The sequence below is a fragment of the Nothobranchius furzeri genome, chromosome 1 (assembly GCF_043380555.1).
Source record: "Nothobranchius furzeri strain GRZ-AD chromosome 1, NfurGRZ-RIMD1, whole genome shotgun sequence".
Classification (NCBI taxonomy): domain Eukaryota; kingdom Metazoa; phylum Chordata; class Actinopteri; order Cyprinodontiformes; family Nothobranchiidae; genus Nothobranchius; species Nothobranchius furzeri.
In genome coordinates this window covers 64,237,200-64,260,956 of record NC_091741.1, presented here as the reverse complement: position 1 = coordinate 64,260,956, position 23,757 = coordinate 64,237,200, and the positions used below count along the sequence as shown (strand labels likewise).

General features: G+C 41.5%; 2 protein-coding genes across 2 annotated transcripts; one reads left to right on the top strand and one right to left on the bottom strand.

Annotated features, from left to right (window-relative positions):
- The first annotated feature begins 571 nt into the window (after positions 1–571).
- Positions 572–9,523, top strand: lemd3 (LEM domain containing 3). The gene is made up of 13 exons (XM_015952828.3): positions 572–1,862; positions 3,734–3,774; positions 3,968–4,037; positions 5,221–5,294; positions 5,617–5,696; positions 5,972–6,117; positions 6,378–6,479; positions 6,563–6,665; positions 7,364–7,527; positions 7,778–7,859; positions 7,954–8,059; positions 8,218–8,296; positions 9,140–9,523. The coding sequence occupies exons 1-13, from the start codon at positions 635–637 to the stop codon at positions 9,307–9,309; spliced, it is 2,445 nt and encodes an 814-aa protein (XP_015808314.3). The 5' UTR covers positions 572–634; the 3' UTR covers positions 9,310–9,523.
- Positions 9,524–12,902: 3,379 nt separating this feature from the next.
- Positions 12,903–22,593, bottom strand: msrb3 (methionine sulfoxide reductase B3). The gene is made up of 7 exons (XM_015952858.3): positions 22,463–22,593; positions 20,881–21,010; positions 18,747–18,855; positions 17,029–17,106; positions 16,157–16,185; positions 15,158–15,255; positions 12,903–13,306 (listed from the first exon to the last, which is right to left on the bottom strand). Exons 2-7 carry the CDS (start codon positions 20,954–20,956, stop codon positions 13,130–13,132), a joined length of 567 nt encoding a protein of 188 aa, XP_015808344.1. The 5' UTR covers positions 20,957–21,010; positions 22,463–22,593; the 3' UTR covers positions 12,903–13,129.
- Between the last annotated feature and the right edge of the window lie 1,164 nt (positions 22,594–23,757).

Genomic DNA, 23,757 nt, shown 5'->3' with positions numbered 1-23,757 from the left:
TAGCAGGAAATTGATTTTAAAAAATCTCATTTTGCAAAAGTTAAAAAGTGTTAAAATTGATTTCCGAATCACATAATGTGCATGTATTTATGCTGATGTTAACTCTGGTATGTAGACAATCTTGAGATTAGTAAACGACATTTAATAGGTCTAAAAATGTATTTCTTTAACTTTATTGGGACTGGAAAAGAAAGATGAGTTAGGGAGTTTGACTTGGCAAACGTTTTTTTTCTTTTCAGTTGAGATGGGAAGTTATGTTTAGTAAGGCATGTTCTTAAACATTTATTTTTAGAATTCATGTCCACAAATTGACATCCTTATTAAAGGGTTTTCTGTAGCTAATAATGAGAATAAATTAAAACTCCTTTATACAAGTGACTCATTGCCAGAGGAATAGCTTTCATGACTTTGTTAAACCTGCTTACTGAGCAGCATACCAAGTTATACAGTATTTATAGACAAAGGTTCCACATCTGGTGGACAGATTCGTTATTTGGGGAGGTACCAAGCCACACCAGCAGGTGGCAATAACGCACATGTAAGCTAGCTGCCAACCAACAGTAAACACCACCGAATGAGAAGAAGTAGCAGAAGAAGAACCACCACCTTCTATTGACGACATTTTTTCCCCAAGATGGCGACCACGCAGTTAACGGATGAAGAGCTTTTTTCTCAGTTGAAGTGTTTTGGTTTCACCCCCGGTCCGGTCACGGAGAACACGCGTCCGGTGTACCTGAAGAAACTGAAGAAGCTTCGCGAAGAGCAGCAACAGCGTGGCTCCAGGTCGGGTAAAGTCCGTGGCAGCGGAACCAGTATCAGCAGCTCGGCGGCATCTAGGCCAGCTAGACATGACGTCACGCAGTCGAGCCCAGGCAGGAGACCGGGCCCAAAGTCTTCAGTCCTCGGCTTCAGCTCAGACGAGTCTGACGCTGAAACTCCTCTGAGACGGAAGGCCCTGGATCACAGCCGGAGGGGAAATCGGGTCGCAACCAGTCTACAGCCCAAAATCAAACTAGTTTCCCCGCGAACCGAGACCATTCAGCGGCAACATGACGGTGGGACTACCGAGTCCTCATCCCAGCTACCAGACAGACAGAGGGGCGCCCCGTTGGACCGAGATCTCGGTAAGGGATCCAGGCATTTCCATGAACTGAGAGACGAGGATCTAGATGAAGAACTTCAGAGTTCTCATCCCGTTAATGGTCGCGGGGTATCCCGGCCCAGTAATCTAGCTGGAGAGTACTCGGACTCCGACGAGGAGGAGATTGGGAGCCCTGGAGTCCGAGACCGGGGCCAGAGCAGCCTGGAACTTCGACAGAGCCACACAACCGTGCCATTTTCCTTCCATAGGGCGTCTCAGGTCGGAGGAAAGAACTCTACTCCTGATCTACCAGGGAATCCAGAAATGGAAGGCGCAGAAGAGACTGAGGGTTATTTGAACCCATTAGGAGGTCCACGGAGCCACAGGAAGAGGAGATGCGTGTTCCTGGACGAGGACCACAAAGGAAACACCAACAAGAACAATCACGTTCACAGCGAGGACGGAGAAGCCAGAAGTAACGCAGTAGGCCTGAGACCGCGCTTCTTCAGCAGCCAGACCCGGACCCACAGGGGGAACCATTCTAACCACAACTCCATTCAGAACCACTCCTGCAGCCAGGCGGTTCCGAAGAAGAAGCTATCTGTACCAGAGGACGAACTGCTTCTTCAGTTCAGGAGAGAAGAACCAGTGTCCTCCGGGACCTTCAGCGCCCACTACCTGTCCATGATCCTTCTCACGGCGGCCTGCCTCTTCTTCCTGCTGCTGGGTCTCATGTACATCCGGATGGGCGGTTCGGGGTCCCCCCCAAGGGATGGTGTTGGTGAGTGTCCAACAAGACGGGCTGATTCAGTCCACTTTTTGAGGCGGAACGTTTGGTCCTAACTATTGAAGGTAGGCTCTGGTGTGATCTACAGCAGAAGTCTATCCCAGTTGACTCAGTCTAGCTTTATGGGTGGCCAGACTGTACCAGATCTGGTGTTTCTAATGTTTAGATGATTGTAAATCACCCCCAGATCATCATTAGAAAAACTTTGTTAATCTTCTGTCCATTAGGGTCAATAATGATCTGTGAGATCTGCTGGTGAGGACTCTGACATCCAGGTCATAGATACAAATGAAGGCAACTGGACTTGGTGTCTTGAAGATGTTTCACTTCTCATCTAATGAGCTTTGTCAGTTCTAACAGGAATAAACAGATTTTCACTCTTATAAACTGTGGCGAGCTGCTGGTGTTTAACAGTCTGACCCTTCCTTCATTTGACCAAAACACCTGGCAAGTGGACAGGTCCAATACAGTCCTAACAACATCAAATCTTTCTCAAGGGGTAGAGAGGAGGGTGTTTCACATGTTAGTTCAGCTTGTCGAGTACCAACAGCTAGCTTCACTTTTTATTCCAGTGAAAATCGACAAAGCTTCTTGGATGAGAAGCACAACATCTTCAAGAGAACAAAGACGTCCAGTTGCCCTAAACCAGCAAGATTCTGTTTACAGGAACCATCGTTTTGTTTGTGGGACCACAGGCTGTTTGAAATGGGCTTCAGGTTTTTTTTTGCAGTCATTGGTAGGGGGCAGCAGTAGCTCAACAGGTTGAGCGGGTTGTCCAGTAATCGGAAGGTTGCAGGTTCGATCCTGGCTCCTGACAGAGAATTCTGCTGTCCTTGGGCAGCCTTGCCTCTATCTGTGCCACTCATCACCACCAGGGAACGAATGTATGTGCATGAATGTGCCTTGGGGGTTCTAGGTCTCTAGAAGTTACTATATCAAATACAGGCAATTTACCATCTGGTTTAGGTAATTAGGGGGCTTTGTTTTGCAACAGTTCTCAATCAGCTAAGTGATCCAAGCCCTTGAGCTGTGTGATGATATTGGTTATTTTAAAATATGGATTCTGGTACTGTTTATATCTTGAGTTATTTATTGGTGAAACTTTTTTGACAGAATAGAGATCCTTTTTCACACAGCTGATCGAGCCCAGAATTAATGATTGTCTTCAAAGTTTGCTGATTAATCCAAAAGTGTCCAGAGGTTGTGCTTCACAATTTAATGATTTTATATTTGCATTGCATTATTCAGGAGGGATGTCCCAGTTGTGCAGCTCTATCCAGAGATTTTGTTTTAAGACCGATATAACCGATTCTCTGTTTTATGCTATAAACCAGAGGAAAGCTGCTACAGAAGCCCAGACATGCATCTGCTGGTGTGTCTTCGTTGTTGCTCTCACCTTTTAAAACCCCAAAAGATGCACGTGAATTTCAGTCATCTGAAGGGGAGGAAGTGCTCTTCATTTAGGAGGAAACGCAAAATAAAAGCACGCCTGTAAAATGGAATGTGATGACATCATTTTAATAAGAGTTTTTATGTTGAATTGTTGTCAGGCATTGAAATCTACATTTAAATGCAAATTAAATTAATCACGCAGATTTGTAACACGTCTTGCAGCCAGGGGGAAGCTGGAGTGAGTGAAACCCATCAGAGCTTCTTCAGAATGTCTTATTATCAGAGCTTTTATTCTGATTGGTCGGAATCTGTCTATTTTATACGTTATTAAATGATAACTTTTTCATTAAAACAACACATCCACTTTTTTAGTTTGTTTTGTATCATTAACTTGTTAGTTATTTGTTTCTATGGAGGTGGACCGATGTTTACATCTTTAATCCATCTCTCTTCTTCTTTTTTTTTCATTGTAGTGAAGAGCCACCCATTTGGCAGTGACTTTGACTCTTCATATGTAAGTATTTGTCCTAGACCCCATCCATCTTCTGAAAACCTAATAGTTGTTTTATAAACCTTGTCATTAGAGCCATTATTTATTTTTATGATGCAATAAACTAATTGAGCTGCATCTGTAATCTGTGAACTGGAGGTTCTGATAAGGATGCTACTCTGTTAGCTGAATGCTAACCAGGTGTTTCTGCTTCCAGGATGATGCAGAGAAAGATGTTGTCCTTAACCTGCTGCTCAGGCTTCATGACCACCTGGCTGTTGTTGCTGGTAGCTGTTATTCACACACACACACACACACATACGCACACACATCACATTAAGACACTATAGGCACTTAAAAATTAGAGTCGGTACGGTTGGGGGAGGATAGCATAATTTCGGTCTCATACGGACATTGTAGTGTTCCCGTGTAATCCAAAGGCTTTCTAAGAAATGCGGAAGTTCCCGAGCCCCAAGGTGGCGTTTAGGGTGCGCGGGAAAATCCATGGTGTCCACCATAATAAGGTAAACAAAGGCGGTCATGAGCTGTGCTGCTTTTGGAGATTCTGAACCACATTATTTTATTAATTTGCTCCCAGTACTTACTGCTGTGCATGTCCTCTGACTCCGTTCTTACACACACACACGTTCTTACACACACACACACTCGCTGCTCTCTCCTCCCATTAAGCAGCTGTGGCGAGATCTCCGTGTGCAGAGATGTTCGCTGCTCAGAGGACATATGCAACTCTTTTTTTTCCCTGTACCACTGGGCGGGAGCTCTGTGCTACAGACCGATCTCAGCTCGACAGTATCCTGGATGAAAATGTATCACGCATGCGGGAACCCCCTGCTGGCTGATTCTACTTGCCAATCAGAGGTGGTAGGAGTGAATTATAGCCGGCCAATCAATCCGTAGTGTCACCTTAGTCCCAGTCGGACCTCTGATGAAGAAGTCTGGAAAAAAGTCACCTCAGAATGGAAAATGCATTTTTGACCCTGGTGTAAAACCAAATTCTGGTCCGGTACTCGGCCGTACTGACCCTAATGTGTAAGCGCCATTAAAAGAGAGAAATACTAGATTGGGCCAGGTTTCACTCAGGACCTGTGTCAATAAATATTTATTCGTTTAGCAAAAGCTTTTCTCAAAAACAACCTGGGAAACTCCACGCATGCTTAAGGAGAACATGAACACTTTTTCAAGGTTTTTAACCTGCAGCCTTTTTGCTTTCAGTCAGCAATGCTACCAGCTGTGCCACCTTGCAGCCCGTAGATCTGTAGTACTGTAGTGGATAAACCAGCAGGAGAGAACTGTTAAGCTTAGGTAATTTACATGTTATTCCCTATGTTGGTTTAACTTCACGCCTTAACACTATGAAGAGCTGACGGGTTCCATAAACACCAACATTAGTGAACACAAGTGTGTCGGATCTAAACCGGGTCATCGTTGGGTTTTTGATTGTCCTCACAGGCCACCATGACTGTGGAGACCAGCGGTATCCCAGGAGGAACCTGACCCTAGCAGAGGCCTCAGAGTTTTTATTGGTACGTTGATCAGCTATTGGACCTGAGTTTGATCAGGTCTCTGAGGTATTCCATATATCTGGGTCGGGCAGTTCAGAAGAACACGCAGGTTTATTTATCTGAAGATTCTTTAGAACTTTCTTCATTTTAAGGTTCTGATTATGTTGGAGACTAAAGAACAAAGAATTATCTGAACCAGGTGGACCTTTGTGCTTTGATTGTTTTTTTTTTGGGACCAGAGTAGAAATATTTCATTAAATACTGAAGCTCTTCTGACCCTGTGAAGGAGAACGAGTCTGTCTGGGTTCTGACCACTTTTCCGTTTACCGTGTGTGTTTTTCAGGCCCAGAATCGGGACTTTGAAGGTATGATTTACAGCTCTCTGGAGTGGATCATCAAGGCGGGTCAGGATGTTGGTATAAGGTAAGTCGTGATACCAGTCTGAGTCTTTATCGGCTGCTTCAAACAGAACCAGTTCCTCTAACAAAACCAGCAAAATAATCCAGTAGTCATATAAAACAACGCAGACAATACACGCTAAGCATTCAGCACTTGATTCACTTTGCTCTCTCAAGGGTTTGCGTGGTGTGAACGTGCATGTAAGCATGCATGAGAGAATTAGATCAATAGTTATTTTAATCTAAATAAGTAACTTTTCACCTGATTGTGGTTCCCTGTCTAACCCTGTGTGTGCCCAGGCTGAGCGGGGATGTGGCTGATGAACCAGTGACTGACGTGTCTGAGATCTCCTGGTTAGAGTCCACACATCCCATGATGCCATTCATGTGCCGCTTTCATCGAGCTCTGCTGACGGTGACCGTAAAACTCCTTCTGTTGGTTGTTGGTGAGTGGACAGTGTCACAGCAGGAGGTCCGAGGAGTTCACAGGTGTTAGCCCAAAAGCTAATTATGCCCCCCAGCTAACACCACCGTTAGCTCAGGGTGGTGTTAGCCTGAAGCTAAGTTGTCTGTCTTTTTTTTATATATATATATATGGGAGCGTTTTTTTCCCCTCATTGTGTTAGCATTAGCATTAGTCCTCAGTGTGTGGTTTTGTTCCTGTACATAATTGATCTTTTTCATTATTCTCTCTGTGTGTGTGTAGTGGCAGGCTGTGTGTTGAGTGTGGTAGCCCTGGTGAAGTATCGGTGGAGAAGGCAGGAGGAGGAAACGAGGCAGATGTATGACCTGGTAGAGCGGATCATTGGTGAGGACACGTCTCATGCTGATGTTTCAGGATAAAATTTGATAAAGACCCTTAAATCTCCTAATTCTGCTGTTTTTGTTCAGATGTTTTGAGGACTCGTGGTGAGTCCTGTCAGGAGAACCAGGAGCTGCAGCCGTACCTTCCCATCCCACATGTCAGGGACTCCCTGGTTCTTCCTCAGGACCGGTGAGTACCAGCCGTACCTCCTTGTGTCCCCTGTGTCGTCGTGTTTGTTCTCACTCAGCAGACTGAGCTCATCTACCTGGTTCCGTTTTTATTATTAATAATGATAAAAATAATTATTTTAAACCCTCAGAACCAGGTGGTCCAGTAGATCTGGTCCTGGTCAGGGTTTCCTAGACTCTGGTTTTGTTGGACCCACCTGTTAAAGTTCAAACCCGTTCACAATACACCTCATTTAATCAGATGTAAGAGTGATCATCTTTTTTTATTAACTTTCTGAACATCTTGCTGAGTTCTGAACATTAAAACCATTTTAGAAACTAGGGACTGGTTCTGTGGCCCAATCCAGTCCTACCGCTCCAAGAGGAGCAGGACCCATTTCAGTCATATCTCAGAACTCTTGTGTGAAAAGGCTTTGGGTCTTTTGGTTCAGACCAGGCCCAACAGAAGGGAGGAGAGGAGGACCAGTAGAACCAGCTCCTGTTCAACCAGGCGACCTGAACATGAAGCGCTTAGACAAGTTTCCTGTTTCACTTTTTGTATGACCCAACGGGACCACGTTCAAGAACTTTCTGCTGGAGCGGACCCCTGAATGACGGGGGAAAAAACTGAATAACTACAGAACATTTAGGTCCTGCTGAGCAGCAGAAACGGTGCGTTGACCTTTTGGAGGATGTGTCAGGAATGTGTTTGCTTTACAGGAAGAGGATGAAGAAGGTCTGGGAGCGGGCCGTGAGATTTCTTTCAGCCAATGAGTCGAGGATTCGAACGGAGAATCAGAGGATTGATGGAGCAGATTTCCTGGTGTGGAGGTGGATCCAGCCTTCTCTCAGTTGTGACAAATCCAAAGGATGGCAGGGAAAAGGTGACTCATTCAAATCCTAATGGTGGTTCCTTTGGTTACATCTCTATGTTGTCATGTGTTTGGGGGTGAGCAGCACTTTGGGTTGGTTCTGGTTCTTGTTCTTTGGTTGTTTCCTGCAGGAACCATGTTTGTTACTGATGCCATAGTCTGCTCGACGCAGCAGACCCGAGAGCCTCAGCTCAGGGCAACATGAGCAGCTGAGATAATCGGAAGATCGTTGTGTGTTGTTAAAGCTCGTCCTTGTTTCCAGCTTTCCCTTTGGACCGGAGGAATTCCCCTCCCAACAGCCTCACTCCATGTCTGAAGATAAGGAATATGTTTGACCCGGTCATGTGAGTTCATTTCCACCTTCACTTTGTTCTTGTTTTGACTTTGGATTCTCACACGTGGTTTTAATTCATAATTATTTCATTTTACTGTGTTCAGCGAGGTTGGAGATCACTGGGATTTAGCCATTCAAGAAGCCATCCTGGAGAAGTGCAGTGACAACGATGGTATTGTTCATGTTGCTGTTGACAAGAACTCACGTGAGGTATGAGTGAGACACAGTCATTCCTAATGTCCTAAAGAGGTCCGATGGGCCCTACGTCTCCCAACATTTCTTATACAGGCTCATGTGGTCCACCTGAAATGTCCTGAAGACACCCGTTTGGCTCCACATATAGTAATGCGATGCTCTTGTCTCCACAGGGGTGTGTGTATATGAAGTGTCTATCTCCAGAACACTCAGGGAAAGCCTTCAAAGCTCTCCACGGCTCCTGGTTTGATGGTAAACCAAACGCGTCTGATGTTCTATTTAGATATCACATGTAGGGTTATCAATCTGACTTAAGAGGATTGGGGGGGGGGGGGGGGGGGGGGGGGATGGGGTCTCTAGTCTCACTGGCCTCATTGATCCTTTCAGCTCGTTTCTGGGCTGATGTGTTAAAATGCTGCCACCACATAATATTTGATGCACAGGCTGATAAATCTATACCCAAGGACCAGCAGATCACCAGTAAGAGACTGGTGATCTGCTCACTTAAAGCCACTTTATATCTCTGGGGATCAACACACCCAGACTCCCGCCCTCTTCTGCCACCTGAGTTCCTGTAGTTTTTTTTAGGTTGAACCTGATCAAACCTGCTCACTAATCAGGGATCAGACAGAGGATCATAACACTCATCCTCTCTGGAAAGGTTTACTGTAGGATGTTGAAACGGAAGCTCAGAGCAAACCTCAAACCTAGGCCCGGAGGTCTCTGGTCAGGATGCTTGGTGACTTGTTGGAAACTCTTCAGGCTCTGTTCTTTAGCTCCGGTCTGGTTTAAAACCGGTCCTGTGAGATTGATTCAAAGTATAACTATGAAAATAAAAACAATCAGCAGGGATTAAGCCCCTCCCACATCTATAAGCACACCTGTGTGAATATGTAGCTGGTTTTTCTGGTTTTAACATTTGAATATATTTCTCCATCTTGGTGTCACATTAGACTTTATTTAGATTTAATTATTTATTTTAGTTGCTTTCTATTTCCTGCAGAGTGAAACTGTTTTGGCAGAACGTGTTCTGGTTGAGATATTTGATCTTTGTGAGGCAGCTCAGTTTTCTCAAGTTCTGCTTTTGCTCCACAGGTAAGCTGGTGACGGTTAAATACCTGCGTCTGGACCGGTACCACCAGCGCTTCCCACAGGCCCAGGGCTGCAGCACGCCCCTGAAGGCCTCCAGCCTCCACCAGAACAGCACGAACGCTGCAGCTTACCATCAACAGCACGAGTCAGTCAGCTCTTCCAGCTTCTCCTGAGACATCTGCTGTTCTGCTTTTTTCCTCCCAGAACTCTGCTGCTGGGCCCACTCACTATTTTAATACCTTCAGGACTTTTGCTCCTGCTATTGGATTATTATTATTTTTATTCCACACTGCGGATACGAAAGAGAAGCAGCAGAGTGGAGCACGTTCTGTTATAACATATAAACTGTATATTTCAAGTGTCAGAATAAAATCTTTGAGTATTTTATCTGTTTGTAGACCAATCCTCTCTCCTCTTCCACAGTTCAACCCACTGGGTTTGCTTCTGTTAGTTACAGAGTCAGACACATCGGTCTCACGTGGAAGTTGTTTTTAAACTGTTAAAATCAAAACTTTCTGCTCTTAATGCAGTTAGAAGCACAAGCTTTATCAGAACACACACACACATACACACACTAAAATCAGAACAACCACTGAAGCTGGAAGACTCGACCTTGTTTTCGTTTTATTTCCTTTATTCCAGCTTTCTTTGAACACCGATTGAGATCCTACAGAGCTCATGTTTTCCAGTCACATGAAGCCTTTAAACTAATTCTAATGTAATTCCAAGTTCTATTGTCCAGGATTTATGTAACTTACCCTCTTTCCTTGAGTTGTTCATCTTAAATGTGATGTTTTTACTTTCGTGTGTGTGCATGTGACCTCCAGGTTGCAGGAATCCTCACCCATAAGTTCTTATTCATCATGACGCCACCTGAGTCGGTCTCCGCTGCTGCTGTGATCAGTTCCCACTTTTATTAAAAAGAAAGTTTTATTAATAAATCCAGGGCAAGGACTGGAGGCATAAATAACTTCCTGTTTGTGTTTGAGCTTGTGAAACAGCAACTTGAGTTATTTTAATGCAGTGAATAAAAACCTGGATTTAGGTTTTGCTGTGTAAAATTGTACAGATGGTGCACATTTCTTGTGTTCGATGGCTGCAGTTTGCAGCGGATGATCCAACTGTGCCTTAAATTTATGCTTTTTTCCCGCTCCCTTGTTTTAACTGGCACTGCGTTGGAGAATGTAATGAATATAGAAACCGTCTAAAGGGTGAGGGATCTAGTTCTTAGTTTGACATTTTAAGAGTTTTGTAGCAGTTCTGATATTAAACCAAAACCTATTTATTTTTAACAAGGGTTCTGTGCTATTTTAATGTCACTAGACCTGTTATATAATGTTTCTCAGCATTTTTCATCAATGATTGACTTGCTTTGTAAGAATTGTCAGGATATGTAAGACAAAATAAAAGTAAAATCTTTGCTGACATGAACCTTGTCTGAAAACCAGCATCAACCTGACTATGTAATTAACACATGACCAACAGGACTTACACATTTCTAAAAGTCCAGTGCTGCTGTCCATTGGTATGTCATTGCTGTGTGAAGCTTCATTTCCTAAGTAATTTGAGCTGCAAACACCAGTTAGTGTTAAATTATACACTAGATTTTAAACTACAGGACAAATTTTGTTTTCTATCAGGAAATGCAGCTGCATTATAGTTAGGAAGTGTGCACCCAAATGGATTTAGTGTGGCAAAAAAAGAAGCTATTTTTTTTAATCTTTTTAAATATTTTATTAAGTGAATATTACAAATACAAACATTGCCTCACCCCATTGGGCTGCAGAATAACTTAAGAAAACACACACACACACAAAAGCTCCCATCTAAACATGATACAGCTCCTGCAAGCAGAAATCCCCTAAAAGTCATAGCCTTTATCATGTGCACTTAAGTTCATAATTATCTGTGAAGCACACACACACACACACACACACACACAGAGGCTCTGGTCATGTGGGCTTGCTGATGGCTGCTCCCTCTAGGAAAACCTTGACATGAACAGATCACTGTTTCTGTCTGGGTAAAACATCCCTAAGTGGGTTTCCTGAGGGTTGTTCACAGCAGCATCAATTGATAAAGTTCAATAAAGGCTATTTCTGAACGTTACCACGGTAACCTTAATGAGCCACTAGTGGTTGTTTTGATTTTTGCATCTATTTGGGGAGAATACAATGTGTACAAATGTATGAATGCAAAGTGACTATTCATAAACACAACAAATGTGTTTGTTTGAAACCCTTTGAACAGATCCCAGCCACTGCATCACTAACCAAGGCTTGTGGTGGCTCGGAGTCGTTTATTAGTGGGAACCTGAAAACACATGGTCTGCACACAGGTCGCGGTATGGAACATCTTCACTGTAAACCAAATGCCTTTACAGTTTTCATCATTTCACACACGTCAGCATAAGGCAGTCTCAGGGAGTTGATTGCCTTTTGTAAGGAAATTTTAGACTAGAAACGCAGAGTTGAGATGTAACGTCACCAAATGGCCTGATTTTAAAGATCCCACAGGTCATATGCAGCCAGAGCAAATAACCCTGGCTACTACATGTTTTGCTGTATCTTCCCTTGTCAGGAGTCTGTGAGTCTGCACAACTCAGCATTTTAATCAGATGACTTCATCAGCTGAGCACAGTTTCATATGAACAGTAGCAGCCAACGCCGTTCACAAGAGAATTGTTTTAGATAAATCTTTATTCCCAGAAGAAAGAAGATTTCATAATGAAAAGTAACTTTATATTTCAAAATAGTCATGGAAGAAAGAAGATTTTATGATTAAAAACCATTACATATTGTCACGTATAATTAAGCAATAAAATGTTCATGAATCTGTACTCAAGGATTGTTTAAGTATGTTTACTGGATTAGGTCATCACCATCTGCTCACACCAGACAGAGAGTAAGGTTAAGATAAGAACGCATGACACATAACTAACCTTGTCCCTAGACTCAGAGACTCTGCGTCTCAGAGCGTGTGTTTCTGAGATTCTTGGTAAGTTTGGTTATAAATAACAGCGGGTATATAGACCAGCCGCTCTGCTTTCTCGTCAGTCGGGAGAGAAAGCTGGAGACTGGCCATCTCTTAGCAAATCTCTAGCTCAGAAAGATTTTGACACGCTGTCAAAACCTTAAAGCTTTTTTCACCTGCGAAGCTGAACAACAAGATAGTTTTCCTGCAGAACAAAGCTGATTTTGCAAAACTCCTTCAGAGTTCTTTTAAGATGCGTGGTTTCCATCCATCTGTCGTGACCCGAGACACATCTCTAGGGCTGAAAGGACGGCACCTCAGTACTCTACAGCCCTCCGGTGCCAGCGGTCATCCCACCACTCTGACCTTCGGATTCACCAAGAGGGTGCATCTACGGTAATATAGACACACAGATAGCATCTGTATGCAGTTTGATAAATAACAGCTTATAGCTTATCTGCAAACCAAATTCTTTTATAACCAGAACGCACCCCTATCTGGGATACGGAGATTTCGACTCTAACACTATATTCACACATAGTTTCCAGACACCCATCTTTTAGTTTGCATCCACTCACATAATAGTTTAAACAATCTGTCAAGTCTTGTTTGTAAAATAAATGCTTATTTGTTTGCAAACACTGACTGGTTCTTGAATCATAAACGAAGTGTGAACGATCCCTTAATAATTAAAAAAATCCTAGAACCTTCTAATTAATCATCCTAAGACCAAGCAAGGTGATGCTCTATAATTAAGAGAGTATTACAGCTAGTGGTCACAAGTAATGATAATAGAAATAAATAGCTCTTAAGCCATTCATTTAATCCAATTTACCCTCTATTTGATTCATTACAAGATCCACTGACTCCCAGTGATGCTTTGATGGAGGAAAGCACAAATAAAGTTGTTATTTACACAGAATATGTCACTGGTTTAATTGTTTTTGGTTTCTGGTATGAAACTACACATCCAAAGCACACATGACCAGTGACTTGATGATGGGTCTGTGCTGCTTTCGTTCAGGGTTCAGTCTTTCCATCATTCTCAGAGCTACTGGCTGCTTTACCCTCAGGGAAGGGGGAGGAGGAACAGCAGTCGTCTTCGTGCTGAAAAGCCAGTGAAGCTGAGTTAATGCAGTAACGTTTTCCTGTGGGCCTTGGACCATCATCGAACAGGTGTCCCAGGTGTGCTCCACACTGTAACACAGACACTTTAACAGGCTTTGGTCCTGACCAGTTGTCATTAAAGCCTAGTAACCTGATTCTGAAAATCAAACCATCAAAAGGAATAACAAAACTGGGTCCCAAATAATATTTCACAAGAACAGTATAACAATCATTGCAATATGACTAAAAAAAGAAACTTAATTCACCTTTAAACTAGATTTTAGTTCAATATTTAGCAGTAAAGTGACAATAAGAAATCACACATACACACAGTGTAGTTCATATAAAAACAGGAAGCCCTGTACAGTCCTAACTAACCCTTCCATAATACCAATGATCCCTAACTGATCATCTAGTCACAAATCAGAGGGCCTTCTACGAGAAATACTCCAAGCAGGTCATTAAATAAAGTTTAATATAAAAACAGCAAATTGTAGGTTAGAGACTCCCATGAACCAATGTTTAGAGAAACATAATAGAAACTCATTTTAAACATTTTTTTACACAAACATACAATATGTAGGCTTTTAGAGTAATTTTTGTAAGAAAATTTTTTTATTTATTTTTTTGGCCAAACCAAGACATCAGCTGAGGGAGTCCTGTTAGCTTAATCCAGTGAAAAATATAGATTATAATGCTGGCGCTGACACGGAGGAAACTTTAAATGTTTACAATTATACCCATGATGGACCAAAACCATAAAGTTATGAGTTTGCTGCACGCCCCAGAGAGCAAAAACAAACCAGAGGGAGAAACGATCGGCCAAAGCAGAGATTGTGCTGCGATGTGAGGAGAAGCAGCGGGGGAGCAGCTTGTGAGGTAACAAAGTTTGTTTAAACTCGTGTGCTAACATCAAAATATTGTACAGATTACTATCATGTACCAGACAATTAAAATTGTATCGGTCAGTTAATATATGTAATATTAATACTAATGAGCGTCTGTCAGCTGTCTCATACTCGTTAATATCCGTTCAATGTAGTTTAGCGCTTAGAGAGAGGGAGAGAGACGTCTGTCATCCGGTTCTGGAGCTCAAGCAGGTTTCTGTGAGCTGGATGTGACCCAGACACCAGCGAGCCAGTCCAGCTGGTATTTTTAAAAGTATCCTCTCCTGGAGGCCCGCAGCAGTTCTGATCCGGTTTCGACCCAGAAGCCAGCTGGCCCGCGTCTTTTCTTGTGGTCGGTTCTGACCTGGTTCAGATGATGATCTGAATTCCAGAAATCCGCATATAATTTTTTAAACCCCGCCACAAGTCTCCGGAGCCCAGCGCGGACCTCCCTGTCCTGGTACTGACCCGATACCGACCCGGGCTACAGAAGTCCCGTCTTTTCAGCTGCACAAAACGCCCTCAGGCACGGAGATAGAGGCGTTGTTTCTCTTATCTGGAAACCCGTGGACTCAATGTCCAGACAGGCTGGAGTTGGTACAGCCTTCACAAACTACAGTTTATCAACATGAACACAACCCAACACTAGTAAACACACACACTGACTGGATAACATGACCTCTCTACTCTAAAACTAGCCACTCTCCACACTGAGCTGAGGCAGCCTAGCTTCCAACTCCCTTTGGTTACGTCAGAGGTTTACATTTAGAAAAAAGAGCCTTTTTAGAAGCTTTTCTGAGAAAGTCCACTTTTTACTAGAAAACCTCTGCTGTTGTGTAATTTAAAACGAAATATCCACAATACGCTTTTCAAATAGTATTTTTAGGACAGCATTTTATAGGAATTAGAAAAAATGTAACCTGCAATTTGCTCTTTATACTTCGAAAATGATAAAGCACGACTGTTGACTTATTTTCCCAGGACTGCTTGAAGTGAAATTTGAGTTCAACGCTTTAGGAATGATTTTCTCAGCGCTGATATCTGTCAGGCATACCTGGCTGCAGGTCGTCTCCACTCGGTGCATCCCATGGGAGAAGTCATCTGACAGAGTGATGGACTCTCCATTCATCAGGTCAGAGAACGAAGGCCAACCTGGACCATTATTTAGGAATAAATTAGTGAAGATATCAGAGAGAGCACCTCACAGCACCTGTTTATAACTATGGCTCTTAGCTTGGTGGGCTTCTTGTCTTTTTAACCTATTTATGTATAATTGTACACACAGGTGATGCATCTATAAGCCCAGGGGTTTTCAGTTTTTTTGTTGTTACAGCTAAAAAGTTAATTTATTGAGAGAAAAAGCAGCTCACATGTTTCTTTGATTTTAGTGCAGTAACTTTCTTGATTTGTTGTGAGACAGAAACAGAGTGAGAGTCTGACAGCTGGGTTTTCTGTTCACAGCAACTAGTTACAGTTGGACCGGTTATCAGTCTGGCGTCCAACTGAAAGTTCTAGTTTGTCTTCATGTGCGTTCATACAAGTGAAAGTTTAAAATTTAGAATATGGAGCAAAGGTCCATTTATTTCAGTAATTAACCTTATACTGAGACCATCTAAAGACTCAGGAACCCTTTGCAGGTGTTCTGGATGCATTCGCTGATTAGAGTGTGACACTTAATCTAGAATATTGACCATTTTCACAATATTCTAATAGTCTGAGATCCTGATTGTGGAATTTTCATCAGCTGTAAGCCGTAATCATCACAGTTATAACAAAAAAAAAAAGGCTTGAAATATCTGGCTTTGCATGTAATTAGTCCATCTCCTTTTAAGTTGAATCCAACAAACTTTTATCCCATTTTATAATCTTTTGAGTTTCACCTGTAAGTTCATCCTAAAGAAACTTAAGCTAAGACAGAAAATATAAATTTAGAGTCATCGGGTACATAATCTAGAATCTGAAGTAAACGTGATCAGACTGTAAATATATTGCATTTAAAAGACTAAAAATGGTTAAACAGAGAAAAGGAACGAGTAACAGAGGGTTAATGTACCTGAGCCTGAGTCAAACTTAGACTTGGAGCTGTAAACAGAAACAAAAACAAGTCAGGAAAATATACAGTTTCTATTTTGCTTTGCTCCATCAGCTGATGATAGATAGAAAATTGAACACAGTCGATTTTATAACTTCAGGTATTATCAGGTAGGAAGCCATGGATGGTCTCAGTCTGAAGGAAACTTGAGATACAGCCTTGAGATCAGGAGAAATTATTCCTTGGCCCCACAACAACCAACTTCCTCTGAGCCACCATGAAACTAAACTAAACTTAATGCTTAATAAACATATTTTAATGTTATTTTTTAAAGAAATGTCTTGTTTTTAAATCTATATTAATGCATTTGTGATTAATGGCTATTTATTTGTGTTAGACTTGTGCTATTTGGAGAAATGGCCTGTGGGTGTTCTATATGGCTCCAGCTGGATGAATAGTGATAGCTCTCTCATACAGACTCTAATGAGTTTTATTACATGAAGCTCTGAGGATTGGAGGAGAGACATCTCTCTCCAGCAGCAACAGGAAGACACCAGTGTCTCACTGCTGTTTTAAAGTATGTTTTCAAAGAGGCATGTGAGGAAAGACCCTGCTTTGTGAGAAACCTCTCATCTCAGGCATGTTGTGTCTGTCATAGGAGAAGATATAAATCCACTAAATCAACCAGAAACAGAAACAACCAGAATTCCTACAAAATGGCTGCTGAAGTCCCATCAGGACTAAATAAAATGTTCAATTATTTTCATTTGCAAAATACTCATCAGGCATCAATATTTGATTATTCAAACTAATAAAAGCATCACTGACAACATTTCCTCGGTAAGCAGGACCGCGTGCTACCAACGCGGCTTATTAATAACAAAGCTTCTTACCTAAAAAGGCGGGTCCCACAGACAACACAGGTGTAGGTCCCCTCATCTTTATGATGCGTAAACTCTCCTGTAAAGGCACTATAGGAGAGGCTGTATTAGTGAAACACAATGTCTCAATATAAAGAACAAATGAAAAACGTGAAAGTGTAAAAACAAAAAGGATGTGAATCTCCAGATTGAGCTGAACATCGTTTTGTTTCTTCGCCTTCTGTCACAGCTCCATGCGTGCATTCAGTCTTTGTGTTTACTTCTTGTGTTTTATCAAACTAGATAAAAGTTGAATATGGAACACGGGCGCTATAGCGGCATCCAGTGTTTAAAGGTGGTAGTGCAACAACAGAACACTATCCAGCTTTCTCAGTGTTGGTTCACTGACCAGCCAGCACCATGTCCAGTGACAAATCATAGAGGATAAGGGTACTGTTAGGTATTTTTATTAAATGTTCATGTTGGTTGGTCTGTGAATCTTTCTTTGTGTGGGGTGACGAGCTCCTGTGAAATTTGTAATGCCTGAGACAAGATCTCTGGAATGTGGTAACCGTGGTAACCCTAGGAGATGGGTCTGTACCATCGGTCTGCACCTGCATGTAACTTGAGAAGGCCCGCCTTCTCCATCCTGTTGGTCAATAAAACCCCTGGGAAACTGAGGAGGACTCGGGGGAGTGACGTGGGGCCAGCCTCGGAGGGGGTTTCCCCTGTGTCGACTCTCCATTATTTTGGGGACTCGGGGTACAATGAAATCCTCTTTTGTGTGTGTGTTTATTTCAGGTTCAAGGGTTATGGAGAAGTAAAAATTACCCAACATTTTGATGGAGAATGCGGGCATGCAGAGCTGGTGAGCTGAAGGCTTTGTCTGGAGCTGATTGGGGGAGGTTTCCGGTTGGCTCCATGGACGGACTTTCAGCGCCCAGCTCTCGCATGACGATTCAGGGTAATGGAAATTACAAATAATCAATCTACTCTCTCTCTCTGTGTGTCGTCCTTTAAGGTAATATGGGATAAAATTAATTACCTATCAGATACTTTTACTAATACGTTTATTTTACAACAGTATTTACTGTTAGATCATTTTCTGGGCTCAGAATCAGCTGCTTGACTTAACGAGTCCACCATTTTACCCGTCAAAATGCAATTTTTATTATTTACTTTTTTAAATATAGCTTTTATAGGAGAAAATGTACATCAATCCTGCACACCTCTAAATGCCCTGTGGAGGTAGTATTTTTTTTTATCTGACTTTTTATTAAAATGTTCCATGTTCCACCTTTAACAACAACTCTCTTTTACTAAACACTGCCTCTGGTTGTCCATAATCACACATCCCACAATACGAGCTTGTAAAGGATGGACAGCACTAGGACAGTCTAGGACATCACTGGGTTGACAAGGTGTCCCACATTCCTTGTACAACACACAAGTGTGCTTGGAACTGTACATCTACAGAATAGTAGGAGCTTTGATAAAGAACTTCGCTGGAGCATGGAAGACGACTCTAGGCCATGTTAAAGCCACAGGTTGATTCGGTTTGAACCTTTTCCTCATTCAGCAGACTACATTAACAGGTTCGGCAACATTTTCTAAAGACACTCCTGCATATTAAAATTCCCAAGTATGATGTTTAGTTTGAAGCCACTAAGAACAGATGCAGATTCTTGATGGAAAAAGAATAAATATAAGTGATTAAATCCTAAAAAAAAAGTCAAATGAAGTCGTCCCACCTCTCTGTCTCTCTGTCCTGGGTAACACGGTACTGCAGCGGGGTGAGGCGTTTCTTCAGTTCCTCCTGGGAGAAACTCACTGGCCAGGTTTTCTTGGTCCTGCGTGCTCCTGAGACAAGACAAAAGAAAGTCACATTACTCATATGTTATCAAGTTCTCCAAAAACAGAAACATATTATGTCTATGCATCAAGCATCAAAGCAGGAGCTGAGCAGCATCCAAACTGCCTCGTTTAACTTCCTGCACAGATTGCTCGAACTTGTTTAGACAAGAACAATGGAGCTCTGAGGTGTCCTGTGACCTGCTGAAGGTAGGTGACCTGCTGTGGGTAAAGTGAGCTGCAGGTGGGAAATGTGTCCTTCTAAGGAAAGTTATTCTGGTGGATCAAGGGAACCGTCAACGGCATGTGTCTGAAATAATTATTAGATCTATATAGGTGTGTGTGTGTGTGTTGGTATGGCATGTGTAACTCACACCTGACTTCTTCAGATAGGACATGTTACAGTTTGAAGCTCAGATTTATGATTCCAACAACCTGCTTCTACTATAAAGCTTCTATACTGGCATCTGCTTTACCCACCAGATGTGTATCAAGCTGCAGAACAAAGCCACTCAGTGCATGCAAGCTGCAGGAAATGGAGGCAGTTATTAGATTAGAAACAAATTTAATAAGTGCAGAATTCAGCAGGAAGAAACTATCAACATGTTCACATCCAAAATCTGATATTTAAATCTAACAACCAGATAAAAAGATTGAATCAGTGGCATCACAAAATTGGTGCTTTAGAAGAACAGCACCAAGGAAGTTTAGAAAGGCTCCAACGAAAAAGTTTAAAAACATTTTAATAGCAAAATGATGTTTAGGTTTCATCTTTTAATCTGTGAACCAGTAACATTAATATTTTTTATTTAATATGCAAGGACAAATTTTACTTCTAAGCATTGTTAGCTTCAGTCATCAAAGATAGTGATATTAGTTAGTAGTTAGTGATGTTTTAAGTATTTACTTTTAAATTCATGCTAACGCTAATGCTATCTGCTAATTTACACAAAACATGTAAATAGACTGCTGCTGGGGTGGTGGATACATAGGATAGAAGGTAGGAAGTAATATAGTAGGTATGTAAATGTGATGTAAGTAAGTAGGATGGTAGGTAGGTAGGTACACAGGTAAGTAAGTAGGATTTTGGGTTTGAAGGTAGATAAGTAGGTAGGATGGTAGGTAGTTAGGAAGGTAAGTCTGTAGGTAAGTAAGTAGGATGGTAGGGAGGTAGGAAGGTAGGTAAGTAGGATGGTAGGTAGGGAGATATTTAATGATGTTCTCACTATATACATCACATTTCAGCTAGAAATGATCAGGGCAAGTTATGTAAGCAGTAGGATTAGAACAAACATCCACGTTATTGGATCACAGCCCAGTCAGCTCATCAATTAAACATGAATGAAAAGTGTTTTTGTAGCGGAACAATTCCTTTGTATGGAGAGGTCAGCGGGCGCTGTTGTAACTTTACAGGGCTCGTCTCCAAGCACACAAAACATTGCTGCAACATTGTTATGGAACTGCCAACCAGAATCCAGAACCACAACTGGCTTCAAAACAGATCATATTTTATTTTTAAAGATATTTTTTTTATCTTTGTTCCCCTTTGCAACCAAAATGTTCACTTAGGATTAATTAACGAAGGAATTACAAACATTTGATGGAGAAACAAACATCTGCTCTTGTTTATTTGTGGATGACGGCAACTGTCAGCATCCCCTGGAACATCAGAGAAAACCTGTTTACCATCTAAACTCCCAAAATATTGCCTGAGAACATGGTCACCTTGGATGGCTTCTGATTGTTACTTTTGATAATTACAAAATAACAACATCCCTAAAGAGCAGACAGATGTCAAAGTTCCACCACACTTGTAAGCTGCTCCTAGTTTTATTCTTTAATAAAAACATTAGATATAAAAAAAAAACTGGCTGCTTAGATTTTTAGATTTATAGTGATTGTTTGTTCGCAGGAAGACCAAACAGAAAAGAATAAGCAAAGATAAGAACACATGATGCCACACAAGTAGTGAGTTAATGTGTTAGAGAGGCAGAGCAAACCAGGCACACACAGCTCAGCTGGCAGGGCGAGAACCTGAAGGAAGGCTGCAGGACCTCAGGGACACCGGCTGACTCTTGGTTATTAGGTGCAGCAGGTTGAAGCCTGACATGACTGCTGGAGAAAGGACTCCACCCCCTTGAGAAGGACCGCCACAAGGTCTGGGCTGGATGAAGGTAAAGGGGAAACAGCAGAGAAACAGCTGTAACACCTTAGCTGCAGGAATATGGGTTAGGACAAGAAAAACATCAAACAGATGAAACAAGTTCTCACTGGGACCATAATGGACCCCGTTTCGTCCTTCCCAGTCCCTGATGGTCCAGAATTCTTATTTTCAGCTCTCATTTAGTAGTTTGTCGTACGAGAAGCAGCTCCTGTTGTTGATCCGAGCTCTTTGCTCCAGGGAGACACTGATCTGTCCTCAGAACCAGAAACCTTACCAACCACAGACCTCAGACTCTGGCACCGCCCGGCAAAACATTTAACATCACTAATGAAATCAGTTGGCTTTAAATAAACAGCCTCAGTCACTTAATAAAAAACATAAAAACACTGAAAGTGTGTTTGGTTTCACCCTGACCAATGAGATTTGACCAAGCCCCTCCTGTGAGATCCAAGTTTAGCAGAATTAAGAGTATTCTCTGTCTTAAGAAAAATAAAACAGTATAAAGGAATTATTGTTTTTTTGTCTCTAATTATTTTCCAGTAAAAAGTACTAATATTTGAAACCAGCCAAAAAAACTATTGTTCTTGAAAGTCATTTTGGCTGAACTTTGGAATTTATTTTGGGTCAGACAGTCAGATCTGATCTGCCATTCCACCAGATGATAAAGATCCTCCTGATGTCATTGTGCTATCTGAACCATCTGAACTCTGTGAGAACCTCCACTGAAACCTCTGAGGTGTCCAACCCTCCTATGGGCTCCGTTTGGAAATCCACCTGCAGGGATTTTTAGGAAAGAGGAATTTTGGAGGCCAAACTTAGTGAAAATGTTCCTTCTGACTGAACTCTGATGATAAATTAGGTCATTTTAGGATTACTGGTTATTTCTCACCCAAATCACCTTAATTTGACCAGGAATCTACAATTAAAGCTAATCTCGGTTTCCTCATCAGTAAAATCCATATTTCTGTTTTAGTAAATATTTTCCATAATCGTTCATTTTACTTGTTAAAGTCCATAACCCATCTCTGTTGTTTAACATAAGTGTCCATTATCAAAAGATCGATGCCAACATTTTAATTGTTACTTTGTAATTCTTAAGTGTTTATTTTGTATCACTGGTTAAATGTAAATAATATTTCAGTCTGAAATTCAGCTCAACTAATAACTGATGTCCTCCTGGTGCTGCTCCCCTGTTAAAAAGTGGTTAATAATTCATTTACTTATTACATGCAGGCACACACACACACACACACACACACACACACACACACACACACACACACACACACACACACACACACACATACACACAGTGTTGTCTCTCCATCCTGACCTGAATTTAACCCGTTCTTACCCGCTCTACCTTATTGGGCTCGAAAGGAGAACTTTCTGGAACCGAAACCAGACCACGTAGGTTCTACACAAATCCGTTAGAATAAAACTCTGACATACCGAAACGGAACCAGGAACACGGTACCAGCGGCTAAACGTCGTGTTGATTCCCCGGTCCAGCACATGAAATGGACATGGACCTGATACCGACACCGGGCCTGTTTGTATTTGACCACTAGAAGGCTAGAATGACGGGGCACCAGCACATCTCCTAATATGGACATGAATTCACTTGGTTTCCGCCCTGCTGTAGTAGCGCTTAGCTTTAGCTTTAACAAAACAAACTTTTGGACTAAAGTACACACATTCGCACACAAATGAACGCACAGGTGTGTTAATAAACGAAACAGTTAGTCATAAAAAATAAACAGAAACTTAAAAAGCGGGGTTTAACTAACTAAATCAAACATAACTTAAAATTGAGCTCAGAATGAATATTAAAAATTACTTTTTTAACTTCTGGAAACGCTGGAAAACAGTTTAGATAGCATGTTTTAAAGTTACACACAGCCTGTAGACCAGACGTAAATGACGCACTTCTAGCTGAGTGTACGTCAGTGACACCACCATATTGGGGAGGAAGAATATTATGTATATTTAAATAAAACCAGACAATGTATAAAAACCATACAACATTCTCAAAATTTGAAAGCTGTCAAAACCATAAACTTATGTTCCCTGTTCAATATCACGTGATTCTTTGTTAGACTGTTTTGTTTCCCCTCAGAAACCCATGACATTGTGCTTGTTATTTCTTTGTAGTTGTATTATGTGCTTTGTCAATAAAGCATATTCAAGAAAAAAAAGTGTATATATATATGTATATATATATATATATATATATATATATATATATATATATATATATATATATATATATATATATATATATACATATATATATATATATATATATATAAAGATGTGGGTCAGGATTTAAATTATATTTCATTAAATGAAGAAGTGCTTTGATATTAGATCATGAAAAGTATTTGTGATGTAACTCATGCTATCAATTTACGATATTATTAACAACAAAACAATAATGATAATAATATTAATAGTCTCATTTTATTCAAGTTTCTTCTTAGAGTTGTTGTAGATGCTGGAGGACGGATCTTGTGTAGCCGTCTGTATTACAGCAGATTTGTAGAACCCTTTGGTTGAAGACATTCGGATGTTGAATGATGGTCTTTTGGAGAGAATGCTCAGGGTTGTCCACAATTTCCTTTCTTTTATGAAGTATCAATTTTTGAACAAAGAATAAAATCATGAATTTGAGCAGCTGAAAAAGGTTTCCTCCGTAGGGTGGCCAGGCTCAGCTCTAGAGATAAGGCGAGGGGTTCTGTCATCCA